The 15,349-nt window shown below is 37.4% G+C and overlaps 1 protein-coding gene across 1 annotated transcript in view; it reads left to right on the top strand.

Annotated features, from left to right (window-relative positions):
- The window catches only part of LOC149796740 (cytoplasmic FMR1-interacting protein 1 homolog), a 123,931-nt gene that overhangs the window by 23,789 nt on the left and 84,793 nt on the right, over positions 1-15,349 (top strand). Inside the window, exons 6-8 of the mRNA XM_089961388.1 lie at positions 1,811-2,036; positions 9,335-9,439; positions 13,222-13,425. Of these exons, the coding sequence (XP_089817514.1) occupies positions 1,811-2,036; positions 9,335-9,439; positions 13,222-13,425 (535 nt within the window). The remainder of the gene's footprint in view (positions 1-1,810; positions 2,037-9,334; positions 9,440-13,221; positions 13,426-15,349) is intronic.

The raw sequence follows: 15,349 nt of genomic DNA, 5'->3' as shown, positions 1-15,349 counted from the left end.
TGTTACAAAAAGTAGGGTGACCTGCTGTTACAAAAAGTAGGGTGACCTGCTGTTACAAATATGGTTACCTGCTGTCACAAAAAAGTAGGGTTCCTGCTGTTACAAATAGTAGGGTTACCATGTATAAATGATTGCCTAGTGTTGTATAACAAACCAGCTTTTGAAAGTCCACAAACTGTATTGAAATATAGAGAATTTATACTAATGTTCAGTTTTTTTGCTCAGAAAATATCACAGCTTTCAAACTGAGTAACTTTCCAGTGTGATGAAGGTTGGCTGCAAGTTTTCCAAATTTCAGGCCCCCCCCCCCCCTTTCCCCCTTTCAAAGCCTCTAACCAGAGTTACATTTTCAAAATACATCTTAGCTATCCTTTCTGTCAATCAAGTATTCGTTTTTTTGAGCTTACAGGTTGGTCTGTTGTCCGTCCATCTGTTGGCACAAGTTTTAAATCACAACTCCTAGTAAACTACTTGAATGATTTCCAGGAAACTTTACACACATATTCATCCACACGGTCTAGTTGATCCTTAATGAAAATGGCATTGCTCAGTCAACCAGTATGGCTACTGCAGCAGCCATCCTGTGAATCTTGTTACCACTGGTCCGGAATGGATGTGTCAACATGGGGTTCTCACCAGAACACTTCTTTTGGTGATGTAGTTGGTTTTACAACAAATGTTACTGATTTGATGTCCAATATAGCCTCAACTGCATGAAAATCTTAGCATAATGTCACATTAACCAGAAAACCTCCCATGATGTCTAGTTAGTCCAAAAAAAAAATGGTTTTGCTTGGACATCCACTAAAGCCACCATAGCAAATCTTGTTATAACTGGTTTTTATCATCATTGGGTTTGCAGTAAAGACTTCTTATGACGTCTACTTGGTCCTAAATGAAAATATTGCTGGTCTGATGTCAGATATAGCCACATCAACAGCCATCTTGAAAATCTTGTCCCAACCTCTCCTGACCAGAGAGTCGTATTGTGATGGGGATTTTACATGAAAACTTCTTATCATGTCTAGCTAGCCATAAATGAAAATGCTGTTGCCCATGCATCCAATATGGCCAACCATAGCTGCCATCTCTTACTAAACCTGAATGAATGGTCATCTTTCTATGTGGTTTTTATTACAGTACTAGTGATGTCTAGTGGTACCAAAAGAAAACAGACAGTGCAGTCTGACATCTAATATTGTCATCTTGCTGTTGCTACTCCTACTAAACAGTGTCATCAACAGGGGGTTTTCACTGGACGACTATGGGTGTCTTGTTGCTCTTAAATAAAAATTGTGCCAAATTGAAATCAAATCTGACTGCCACACTTGTTATCATTGCTCATCCTAGATGGAAAGGAGTATCAATATTGGGTTTTGACCAGTAGATGTCTGGCCTTGTCATAGATAATACTAAATAAAAATGGTGCTGATCTGAAATCCAATATGGCCACAGTGGCAGCCATCATGAAAAGTTTGTCATTACTATGCCTCCTAAATGGAAAGTCATATTAACTTGGGGTTTTCACCAGAATACTAATTATGATATCTGATTGGTCCTGGAGAAAAATGGTGACAATTTGAACTCAAATATGGCTGGCACAATTTAAATCTTATCGCTAATTCCCTTGTATGGACAATATTTCAACAAGAGGTTTCACCAAAAGTCTTCAAAGCATTTCAGAAAATCAGATATTTTGTGATTGCATCCCATGAACTTTCTTAATTTTGTTTAGCTAGTTAGGAAAATTTTCTTGCACTGGCTTGAGCAATAGTAGAAGTTTTCATTAAAATTTAATTTTAATCTACAGAGCAATCCAGTTTTTGAAGGTGATGACAGATCCCACAGTACTGGAGGAATCTCAGAATCTCTCCATGTTTCTGGCCCAACAAAACAAGATACAGGACAAACTGAAGGAAACACTGCAAGGAATTCCAGGTTATGAAGACCTACTGGCTGATGTCGTCAACATTTGTACACAGATGTATGAAAATAAAATGTACCTTATCCCGATTGAAAAGTACATGCTTGTGAAGGTATAAAGTTATAGTGTATATTTTTAGCAGTATTCATCTGTCATGCCACTAAGTTTTCATAGGTCATGTTTTGTTCTGTTTTAAGTTCTCTGTCATGTTACTTATGTATTCAGTGTTTTTCTTTTGTCACTTGTATACAGATTATCCATTTGTGATTTCACTTCTGTATTCAGTATGTAAGTGTCATTTGATTCTATTTATTTAGAGTATTTAATATTTCTTCTTCACATATGTTAGCCACTCATAATACCATAGGCGAACTACTACCTCACAAATCCAGCTTTCCCAGGGTAAAACTTTTTAGCTAAAAAGCTAAATGTTATTTGCCCACTGGCAGTTAGAGTGATTTCCCTTTGGTACATGGATTGGCACCAAATCTTGTGAATACTCCAGTTACTTTTTCCACTTGTAGTGAGTAGCACACTCTCTACAGACAGGCCTTGCAATCCACATGCACGTATTTTGGATGTTTCAACCATAAAACAGTTGTAGGAGTGTTCTCTTCAAGGGAAAATATCATCCATATAGTGCATCTGCTCACATTGTTATGGCTATATTTATATACATCCTGGTCTGGTATGTGCTGTAGAAAACTTGTATGATATTGCAGTTTAATTTCCACTACATTCAGATACTGCAGGTAAGTTTTCTAAACATAATGTATAATATAAGTGATGCTTTGGTGATTTTACTTGAATAGGCAGTCAGTTGGCCTCTATACAGCTAACTTTTATTAGAATTAATGTTTTAGCTTTCACTTCGTAAATAATAATAGCGACACACTAATACTATACCTGTATTGATGGCAATGTGTGCCCTTTTAAAGGTAATTGTTATAGTGTGTAACTATGCATATACACTCTGAATTCATAAAGCAGAATATAAGCTGTGCTACACCTGTATATATTATTTGCTTTTTTTATTGTGTCTTACAGATTTAGACTATGGGCAGGGCCAAGTGTAAGCTTTGTAAATATCAGAAAACAGGAGCGACAACCACTCAACATGAGTAGCTTGCTTCATTTGCCAGTCTACAAATAAACGTCATGCCTGCATTTTTATGGGTAGAAAGTCAAAGGGCTGTAGTACTCAGGGTACTAAAGGAGAAGGCACAGAAGTACATCTAGAGGGACATGGTTGATGAAGATGTCATCAGACTGCATGCTGATGTCATGAAATGTCAAGCTTCTCCATGGGTATCACATTCCACACACTTTATGAACCATGAAGCAATCTGAGCTATCGCGGTCAGCAACAACTCTGACTCCTCCTTCACCATTTCATCTTAATGAGGCTTTCTTGGCAGAACAAGTAGGCCATTCACAACATGGTTTCAACACCCATGGTGGTCCAATAAGGACATTCTGCAAGCATGGTGGGCCAATAAGGACATTCTGCGAACATGATGGGCCAATAAGGACATTCTGTGAGCATTGTGGGCCAATAAGGACATTCTGCGAGCATGGTGGGCCAATAAGGACATTCTGCGAGCATGATGGGCCAATAAGGACATTCTGCAAGCATGGTGGGCCAATAAGGACATTCTGCGAGCATGATGGGCCAATAAGGACATTCTGCGAGCATGGTGGGCCAATAAGGACATTCTGCGACCATGGTGGGCCAATAAGAACATTCTGCAAGCATGGTGGGCCAATAAGGACATTCTGCGACCATGGTGGGCTGCTCCTTTAGACAGTCTTCATCAGTTTCATTTCAGATTGTGTATCATGTTCACCTAGACTTGATGAAGTATGCTCACAGACTCCATTGTCTTTGCTAGATCTCGCTGACAAGTGAAGACTGCCTTCTGAGTGTCAGTAGAGGAATTCTTTAACTTGTTGCCACAAGAGTTTTGTTCTCTTTCTCCTCTTTCAATAGCTTGGTCCATAGTTCGGCATTTATTGACATTCTAATGAACAAAGACCAACCAGCATTCAACTGTTTCTGCTATCAGGTGAAGTGGCTGACTTTGAGAGCATTGCATACATATAGCAGCCATGGGAATGGTGAAGTCCTTACAAGTAAGCGCCTCATATGCCATCTTGCATGGTGCAATTTGGACTTTTTTGGTAGAGTACATATCCTATGACCTGCTTCCAACATAAGGAATTTGACATGGGTATGGAGGATACAATGGCCCATGTTCCATCATTGTTGGACTGTGCCATCTGAATCTGACCACATAAGGCCTATAATGAAGTCAGTCCTGCATATTATGTTGAATTATGGGCCGGCTTATACTGATCAACATCCTGTATGCAGTCCTGGCATCAGTGCTTTGGCACTCTTAAGGCTCCGTCTGTCCATAGTGCCATAGTGTACCCAACTTGTTTCAGGGCCATTTTTGCCACAATATCTACTTAATATGGGTGCTTCTCAGGGAAAACAGTCCTTAAGATCCATTATGGATTAAAAGCCAAGGTTCTTGAAAATTCATGTGGATAAAAGCACAGGGAAGGGGATAATTCCATCCCAGTATCTCTCCATGCCATCTGATATAGATCACTCACACAGTCAGTACTGATCCCATTGTAGCTTTCAAATATCCCTGAGGGGACAGCTTCAGTTCTTACAAAGAAACATCTCTCAACCTGACAGACCTGTGACAGCATCACTGTCCTGAGTTGTCCTTTTATGAGGCCATACTGTCATCCCAGTGATGGCCATAACTTTTCTCCTCGAACAATCAATGCATGTGAGGATCTCAGGAATGGGGGATCCTCACTTGGCTTATGTTTGGTGTCTTTTGCAAGTACAACCTTCGCATTGCCAGTTTGTACAGACCCGAACACAATGTGCTGTGTGTGCACAGCTCCTTCCATTATTCCAGCAGACCAGTGGACAGTGGCTCACTGAGGATCATCTGTTGCATATCAGCATCCTGGAGAAAAAATCCAGATGGAAAGCATTCCATTGGTGGCAGGTGAGTCTGCATCTCAAAAGGCAAGGGGGAATAAAGTTCCTAGATGTTTGCATTCTTCTTTTGGAATTTCTGAGCTAGTGTCTTCAATGACAAATCATATTCTCTGTAGACTGCAGGTATTAGGAGACATGCTGGTCCATTAGAATCAACCAATAAAAGCAGAATGGTTGTTTCATCCCTAGATTTTCACTCGCATATGTGCTCATTGGGATTGACCACTGGTGGTCTGATTGACAATAAGTGAATTGCAAAACTCCCAACATTTGCCTCACCTACTCGGATCTGAAGGCCTGGGCAATCAAGGATCTTTACATAGGTTGGAACTGTTTGCATATGCTTAGCCTCCAACACACAAAAAGTGATACAGAAAAGCAAGAGAATCGGAGTGTCACCTCATCCGATTGCTGTCCTCAAAGTGGAAAAATTCATGGCTCAACAACCTCATAAATACAGTGATTGAAATCTCCAGGAAAAAGATATATTTCCTCATCTGTTGTAACAACCTTGTTGGCAGGCATTCCAAACCAATCTAGAGTTGTTGAATCTGCATGTCTTTATCATTAAACAAGCCCTCATGGACAAACAGTTCTTTCATCAGGTGGCAGAGAAAATTGCTTGAGCGAGACATCTCTCCTCCTGAAGTGTACAGGGGAAAAGGAGAATTTTCTTTGGTGTGAGCACAGATGCATTGCTCCATTAACCACATCAATACCTCAGTAGCTAACTTCCTACTTTGGCTCTTTGGTTAGTAATAGTTAGCACCAGTTTAGATAAAAGGCTGCTGTTCCATGATCTCTGACAATATGGAGGTAGGATACCAAACAAGACCTATTTGATCTGCTTTCAGTTCTGTGTTCACATATCCAAAGGTATTGGCTTTGTGCCCAAAATGAATCTATCATGGGTACTAACCTGGCTGAATAAGACACTAATTGAATCTCTTGTGAGGGCTTCATTGAAATGCCTGTCATATAAGACCTGCATCCTATACCACATTAGCAATGGTGGTCAGATTGAATGAGACTCGTGCTTCTTCAGTTGACCTGAACTATTTGCAGTTCCAACAGGGTGGGACAGTACAAGTCCTGACAGCCTCTGCTCTGGACACTTCATCTCAAGGTTATTTATAATACCCAGTGTGAGCTCTGACGTGGTACTTAGAAAGTACTGAGCCAGATCGTCATGCCTCTTCTTACCCCAAAAGGAGGGAAAGGATGACATATCCGCACGTAGACTTTTGTCTTGGATAAAATGGGTTATTCATTCCACACATCAGGAAATGATTCCAGATGATGTTAGGGTAGTTGCCACAAGCATTGCATTTGAGTGAAACTAACATGGCTAACATTATCTATGCTGTAGGATAGAGACCAAAGTCCACTTTCTCCAGCTTTTATCTCCAGATCTTTCATCCCAAAATTCTCAGCTTGACCTGGTAGGACCTGTAGACATTGCACTACAGGTTACCTTTCCAGATCATTCAAACAGCTTCAGAAGGATGCTTCTGAACAACTTCTTCTGGATTTGCAGGCAGGAAAATTTCCCTTTCAAAGCATCTCCTGAGTACACCACTCCCTCGATAACTTGCGCCCTGATAACTCGCGAACCCGCTTATAATGCGGTGTCAGGTATGGATCCCATTTTTTAAACCAAAAATACCCCAAACATTTATCCCTATTTGTTGAACTTGAAGAAAATCACGATCAAAATTGGTAACGGAAACTTTGATGTATCACTCGTTTTATCGATAGGACCTGGAAATTTTAATCAACACTATGAAATATCAAATTTAAAAATAGCTAATACAATTTTTTACATTTTCTTTCCAAACAACATTCCTAGTACACTGCAATTAACGATATGTAAGGAAATTTTGATCAATGAGAATGTCACTTACGCCGAGTGGAGCCAGTACTTTAATAAATAAATACAAATTAAATAATCTTTTTATCAATTGAAATTTATGTTCTAGTTCCATCTTTTAGTTACTTTTAAGTGTAATCGTCATAAATGCAATGTGTTCTCTTGTAATTAAATGTAAAATGCATCGATCTACCGTAACAGCTATGTCCACGAGCGTTTCTCTGAGAACCTAGTTAAGTGCCAACTGTGTTTTGATAACTGAATTGCGGAAGTATTTATTGTATTGTTGCACAGAATTAAAAGCTGGCCTCGTTTGTATTGTCATGTTAATTATGTCTTTTGAATCTTAGAAAAAGGAGGTGGAATAAAAGAAAAGTTAAAAGGCACAAAAATCAGACTAACTTAAAATCTAGCGGCCTCGGTCGTATGTCAGGTGAACTCACTTCATTTGATCAATCGAACACTGTAAGAAACGTTTTTGTGTATGTAACAGAAACTACCTTAAATTAACTGACTCTTTCATAACTGTGAAAAATATTGAGCTTGATTTCACAGATACGTACCATTGTGGGCAAGCGAGGTTCAGAGAATTCTTGAACTGGCATTTAGAGATATCCTCAGGGATGATAAGAAATTTCATTATTACTTCCACTGAAATCACGACATTAACATTGTACTAATTGAACAATAAAAATAAATAAATGTCACGTTTTTGATAAAAAAGGAATCTTGTTTGGTGGTGTATCAACAGTTTGTCTAGTTCCCAAATTATGGACTACCGATTTGGCAAGATACTATTAAACACCACTATGGGAACCAGACTCATCAAGAAAACAAAAAGCAGTGATGTAATACACTACGTGATGGTTATTCAAACCAGTTGGAACGATCTTTCATATGTTGGATATTTTGAGAAAAAAAATGTTATTTAAAGTGAATAATGAACAACTTCATTAGAAAAAGCGCATTATTACAAATTATTATCGACGTGATTGTAAAATGAGGATTCAGTCATTAAACAGCCCAGTTCCCTAACGCCGTCCCCCACACACACACCCCCCCCCCCCCCCGGTTTTCTCACTGTCAAAATGATTTTTTTTTTCAATTTTTGGAGATCCCTATGTAACTCACGCCTCGCTTATAGTGCGGTCTATGTTTGTTGACCCCGTTGTGTGCGAGTTATCGAGGGAGAGGTGTAGATGGTACCTATTCTCCAATCGGGTTATATTAAAGCTGTCTCACATACCTCAGGGGACAAGAGATAACATCTCTGGGGTAAGGGGATGTAACTCCTGCCACCTCGTACCAATTCCCCAAGTTATCGTAACTGGGTAATGTATTTAAAGAAGAAACCAATTTTTCTTGTAAAATATATTTCGTCAGTAATACTGACTGGATCATAATACACTTATGTTCTTCCAGCCTTCCCAAAGTTACATCCACAAAGTAGAAAGCATGCCGCCCACTCCAGTAACTGAAATATTCACAGGATTTGGTGCCAATACCTGTATCAAGGGAAGATCGCTCTAACTGCCACCTAGGGGGGCAGGTAACTTTTAGTTTTTTAGCTAAAATGTTTTAGCATGTATGGCAGAATTGCTAGATAGTAGTTCTCGTAAGGTATTATGATCGGGTAAGTAATTTTGAAGAAACATATTTAATAGAAAAAATTGTTTAGTTTGTCATCATATTTATATTGTTATGCTTAGTTGATACTAGTTTTGTTTTCCTTATTTTTATTTAATGTTACATCTGTCTTCAGTGTTCATTTTTTTTAACAAACCATACATTTTTTGATATTTATGTAAAATTTCTTTTTAAGAATATGGTAAAATATATAGATAAAGAAACTTCATTTTCATAGAAAATGGTAATATTAATGCACTGCTGTTTTTATGGAAGCAATTCATCAGTTCTGATTTGGGGGGCCCCGAGTGGCCGAGTGGTCTAAAGCGTTCTCCATTACGGATCATTGCCATCTCACCTCTGTCTGCGCCGGTTCGAGTCTCGGATTCAGCCAACGTGGGTATGTGAGAAAGCATGCCAGTAGCTTCTCGTGGGTCAGTGGTTCTTTCTGGGGTTTTCCCCGGGTTCTTCCTCCACCATTAATACTGGCCGCCATATATAGCCTATCGTGTGCTGAAAAATGGCGTTAAACCCCACAACAACAACAACAACAACAACAACAATCAATTCTGATTTGACATCTGGAGGTGCTAGGCCAGGGCTAGACAAGTTAGGACAGTTGGACAACTGTGGGGAAGGAGTACTTACTTAGAAAGTGTTTTGATGGTGCATGTTCTAGTACATTGGTCTCTATCTTGAGAGATCCATTTCCCCTACACCAAAAAATATATTTTTGCCACTGTGTTCCCTCTAAGTTGACCACTCTTTTCTGTAAGGTTACCTTTTTAATTGACGATGTAGCCTCATAAGTTTGTGTTTGAACCACTGTATTTTGGCTTGCATTGTTTTGTTCAGCATAACAAAATTTTGTCATTTTTACACCCAGGTAATGGCATTTGGCCTGGCACTTATTGATAGCCAGAACACCAGTATCTATAAGCTGGATGCCAGGAAGAAACTGAACCTCTCCAAGATTGATAAAATTCTTAAGGTAGGTATTATTCTTATCCAAACCATCAGAAACCAGAGAGAGAGGGAGTGTGTGTGTGTGTGTGTGTATGTATGTATGTATGTGTGTATATATATATATATATATATATATATATATATATATATATATATATATATTCCGTCATCATCATCATCATCATCTAAATGACCTGTTTTCAAACAGATGTTGAGGAAGTTCATATGGCCATCAAGTTTAACATTTGGAAGGAATACTCTATTCCTTGTTTGAATAAAAATCTTAGATTACCCCTACATAAAATCTTAGATTACCCCTACATAAATTCTTAGACTACATAAAATCTTAGATTACCCCTTCATTCAATCTTAGATTACCCCTACATAAAATCTTAGATTACCCCTACATAAAATCTCTCTAAGCACAATGTCAGCAAATCTGCTTTACAATTGAATCAATACAGGCAGATTTGATTACATGACCTGAGCTCTTTGATTAAAAAATTGTTATCTAACTTGTGGTGGGCCCAGTTATGTTGTATTGTCAAACGTGAGTTTCATTTGTGTATGACCATTGAGATTGTAATGTCAAATGTGCAAGTTTCATTTCTGTGTGGGTTCTTAGATCAGTAATATAAAGGCGAGTTAATGAACCCTGTCATCCCTTCAGATTCATCGAATGATCAGTTGGTAGAGTGTCAAACTTGTAATCCATTGGTCATGAACGTCTTGGTGTGTCCTTGGGAAACTCACTTAACTCCCATTTCCATGACATGGTATAGTCAACAAAGTGTTATAAAGTACCATTAAATCCAACAAAAACAACAACAACAAAAATTGATACACAATGGCTTTGAAATGTCTATTTTTTAGCAATCTGAACACAGCTGAACTCCTTTATTAAAAACCCTATATAGCAGCTCAACACTTACTTTCCCAGTGTGTTATGGTGTTACGACTCTATGGTCACAAATGTAAGTAACAGAAAAGAAGCAAAACCAACATGTTTTATAAAACTTATCAAACAATTTAATTATCAAAGTTATAGATGAAAATGTGAGAGGAACTTACATTATTATGAAGTGAATCCAAACTAGTCCTTATAAAGGCGTATGAAAGTCCTAATTGAATGAAAATTTCCTTAAAAATTTCAATGCAGGAATTCTCCTGGTTATCCAAGAACCATGACATTGTCAAGATGGCATTGTCCAGAATTCCTTCAAAAATTTTATAACAGTTCCAGAATAATATTATAGTCCGAATAATGATCACTTTCCATTTCCAATGAACAGATCAAACAAGTGTTTTTCCTCTCAAATAATATCTAAGTATAACATAAAACCTGTCTGCAGACTTACAATAGGAACACATTAAGTGTGAATGACTCCAGAAATTGGAATGAATCTGAATGTTTAATTTTCTCTTTATATACACTGTATATTGTGACTGTATCTCACAATAGACCCAACTTGACAGCATCCACTACATATTTTGTATCGACTTGGCCCATTCATATGACCTAGCATAACCAATTGGAAGTGAAACAATTATTCTCAAAATGTAGAAATTCCACCAGTTACTGAGAAATTGTGTCATAGGTGCAATATTCAGTCTTATTATTAGGATTATTATTAATAATTTCCAGCACATATGTAAACATCTATTTATAGATCAATTTGTGTTCTCAACAAAGTCAGGCCACATACACAGATTTATAACAAAAGATATTCTTTACAGTTTACAGCCATGAATAAGAATTATAGAGATTAGATAAAATCATGTATCAGGAGATACAAAATATATAGATGTACATAACAATGTATATTTAATTTAATTTATGTGCTTGATCTTTGTCCATGATTGAGGGTAGAGCGTATGCTTACCTGACTAACTCAATTCAACCCAGTTTCTCTTCATATTCAACTTTTGGTAGAAAAATGATGCTTAGACTGACTTTTTCTGACATCCATGTGGGAGGAAGAATGCAACACTTGCAACAGAAAGGAAGATACTGCCTGGCCAACCTTGTCGGTGTTATAAGCTGTTTCATTGACCTCCAGACCATGTTTAGCACCTCACACACATTATCGTTGGTTCCTTTCTTTCTTGACATCCCAAGAGACCAGTTGAAATGGAGTTTGTTCACAATGCAGTTTGACTGGGACATTACTGCAAAACTTTTCCCTGGTCCCAAACCAATGTCAAGCTGCGTCCAATTATGGGGTTAACTCTGACATCCATTTCATTGGGTACCATGTTCAGAATGTGGACACCAAGATTGTCTCTCAGAAGAGCATTTTCATACGTCACCATGGACCTTCAAGATACATACCTTCTCATACCCATTCACAGGTCTTCATGGAATTCATCAGTTGATGTACAGGCACACTATCAACCAGTTCAGGTGTGTATATCAGTTTCAGGAACTTAGGATTAAGGATGTCATATTGCACTTTTAAACCATCCCTATGCCTGTGAAATCAAACTTTGGTCAGCATTTTATAAAAGCACCAGGCTAGTTGGCTTTTTTTGTTTTGTGCCAAGACGTGCAATTGATTGTTTCATTGTTGATGTGCCAGTAATACTTATTATGGATTTTATGTATTTTGTAATGTTGACATTGTATACCATACAAACTGTATTTTGGGGCCCCGAGTGGCCAAGTGGTCTAAAGCGCTCTCCGTTATGGATCACTGCCATCTCACCTCTGTCTGCGTGTGTTCGAGTCTCGGATTCGGAAACGTGGGTATGTGAGAAAGCTTGCCAGTAGCTTCTCGAGGGTCGGTGGTTCTTTCTGGGGATTTCCCGGGTTCTTCCTCCATCATTAATACTGGCCGCCATGTATAGCCTATCGTGTGCTGAAAAATGGCGTTAAACCCTACAACAACAACAACAACAAACTGTATTTTATAGTGCAGTACATGGCACACCACACAAGACACCAACTGGCTATGTGGTTTGCTGTGCCTTCAGTGATTGGCTGAATTGTCATGTGATTTCTGAGTAAGGTTATAAATAGGGGTGCACTGTAAATATTGGTCAGACAACTGATGAGTACAGCTAGTGCTAGAATTCAGAATCACAGAGAAGCAAAGTGTCAGGTTACTACGTCCTGAATCTTTTGAAATAACTCAGTACAATATCAAGTAAACAAGAAGAATTGATTTATTCCAAAATAAACTGGACCAATTGTCTCTAACCATACCTGATCGATTCCCCTCCTAAGTCCAATACACTATGTCAGAACAATGCATAACAAGTTGTAGACAATAATTATAATCTTATTTATTTACAATTCATTAAATATTGTTTAATTAGTCTTGACTCTTTGTTGATGATATAACCCCTATCCAGCCCCAAAAGACACAAACACTTGCACTTTTGACCTTTTCTAACACAAAACTCTCACTTCCTATATACAAGGAAGTGTAGCTCTATGAAGTTCCAATACAGTTCTTACAGTAATACAGACTATGGTACAAGTCTCCCAGTTAACTCTAAATAGTCATGAATTATGAAGTCTTTAATTACCTTTGTTTTATTTCCTGTGAAAAAACAGCTCAGCAAACTGACAGCTTCTCACTGACTTAACAGTAGCTAAATGGACCTAATAAGAATCACTATTGGAGGTAATGTCATTGTTTGTGGCATGAACAAGGTTGAGATTGTTTTGTTTTTTTTAAATTTTCTGTTGGGATTGTTTTTGAAAGTTACATGCAGTTGAGTGCAAGACTGTTCTCCAGATTTATGTGAAGTTAATTTGTCATTATTATTATTTAAAACATGTATTATTTGATGTGTTTGCAGCAATTAGAGATTGTGCCACTGTATGGGGACATGCAGGTGTCACCTTACCGGTACATCAAAGACAGCATTAACTTTGATGCATCTAAATGGCCGTGCTGTGAGTCAAGTCAACCAAGTCCACAGTCCAATCTTCTAGCCAACCTACAAGCCATTCGAGAAGACCATATGTCATACATAAGCCAGCTTTCCAGACACAGCAATGAGGTCAGTAAAATGTTTTTAGTATCAATTAGTGTAGACAATTGTTGTGTGTAATTCTGGCCAGTATATAGAAGATACAGACCATCAGAAGGACCATATATCCTACATTTGCAGCTTTTCAAATTTATCACCGAGTTTTACATTAGTCTGCAGCAGTCACTAAAACACCACACACTGAATGTATTTATTCAAACACAACACACTAAATGTATTTATTAAAACACCACACACTGAATTTATTTATTCAAACACGACACACTGAATATATTATTAAAACACCACACACTGAATGTATTTATTAAAACACAACACACTGAATGTATTTATTAAAATGCCACACACTGAATGAATTTATTCAAACACCACACACTGAATTTATTTATTCAAATACCACACACTGAATGTATTGATTAAAACACCACACACTGAATGTATTGATTAAAACACCACACACTGAATGTATTTATTAAAATGCCACACACTGAATGTATTTATTAAAACACCACACACTGAATGTATTTATTAAAATGCCACACACTGATTGAATTTATTCAAACACCACACACTGAATTTATTTATTCAAATACCACACACTGAATGTATTGATTAAAACACCACACACTGAATGTATTGATTAAAACACCACACACTGAATGTATTTATTAAAATGCCACACACTGAATGTATTTATTAAAACACCACACACTGAATGTATTTATTAAAATGCCACACACTGATTGAATTTATTCAAACACCACACACTGAATGTATTGATTAAAACACCACACACTGAATGTATTGATTAAAACACCACACACTGAATGAATTTATTCAAACACCACACACTGAATGTATTGATTAAAACACCACACACTGAATGAATTTATTCAAACACCACACACTGAATTTATTTATTCAAACACCACACACTGAATTTATTTATTCAAACTCCACACACTGAATGTATTGATTAAAACACCACACACTGAATGTATTTATTAAAACACGACACACTGAATGTATTTATTAAAATGCCACACACTGAATGTATTGATTAAAACACGACACACTGAATGTATTTATTAAAATGCCACACACTGAATGTATTGATTAAAACACCACACACTGAATGTATTTATTAAAATGCCACACACTGAATGTATTTATTAAAACACCACACACTGAATGTATTTATTAAAACACCACACACTGAATGTATTTATTAAAATGCCACACACTGAATGAATTTATTCAAACACCACACACTGAATTTATTTATTCAAACACCACACACTGAATGTATTGATTAAAACACCACACACTGAATTCATTTATGTTCATTCCTGTGTGGTGAAAAATGTAGCAAGGTGGTCATGTATCTTTCACTACACATTTACTAAATTGATCATTTTACAATCACTCCTTTCACCAAAAACTTTTCATTAGTACTTAAATTTGTTTTATCAAAAGAATCTTAGCTTGTTGGGTCTCAATAAAATGGGATAGGGGTGCTATTGTTTTATCAGAAGGATCTTGGCTTGTTGGGTCTCAATAAAATGAGATAGGAGTGCTATTGTTTTATCAGAAGGATCTTGGCTTGTTGGGTCTCAATAAAATGGGATAGGGGTGCTATTGTTTTGTCAGAAGGATCTTACCTTGTTGGGTCTCAATATAATGGGATAGGGGTGCTATTGTTTATCAGAAGGATCTTAGCTTGTTGTGTCTCAATAAAATGAGATAGGAGTGCTATTGTTTTATCAGAAGGATCTTGGCTTGTTGGGTCTCAATAAAATGGGATAGGGGTGCTATTGTTTTATAAGAAGGATCTTGGCTTGTTGGGTCTCAATAAAATGGGATAGGGTGTTATGGTTTTATCAGAAGGATCTTGGCTTGTTGGGTCTCAATAAAATGGGATATGGGTGTTATT

The sequence above is a fragment of the Sinohyriopsis cumingii genome, chromosome 6 (genome assembly GCF_028554795.1).
Source record: "Sinohyriopsis cumingii isolate HCF-2022 chromosome 6, ASM2855479v2, whole genome shotgun sequence".
Classification (NCBI taxonomy): Eukaryota; Metazoa; Mollusca; class Bivalvia; order Unionida; family Unionidae; genus Sinohyriopsis; species Sinohyriopsis cumingii.
The sequence above is the reverse complement of the archived record's forward strand: the minus strand, read 5'-3'. Positions and strand labels throughout refer to the sequence as shown.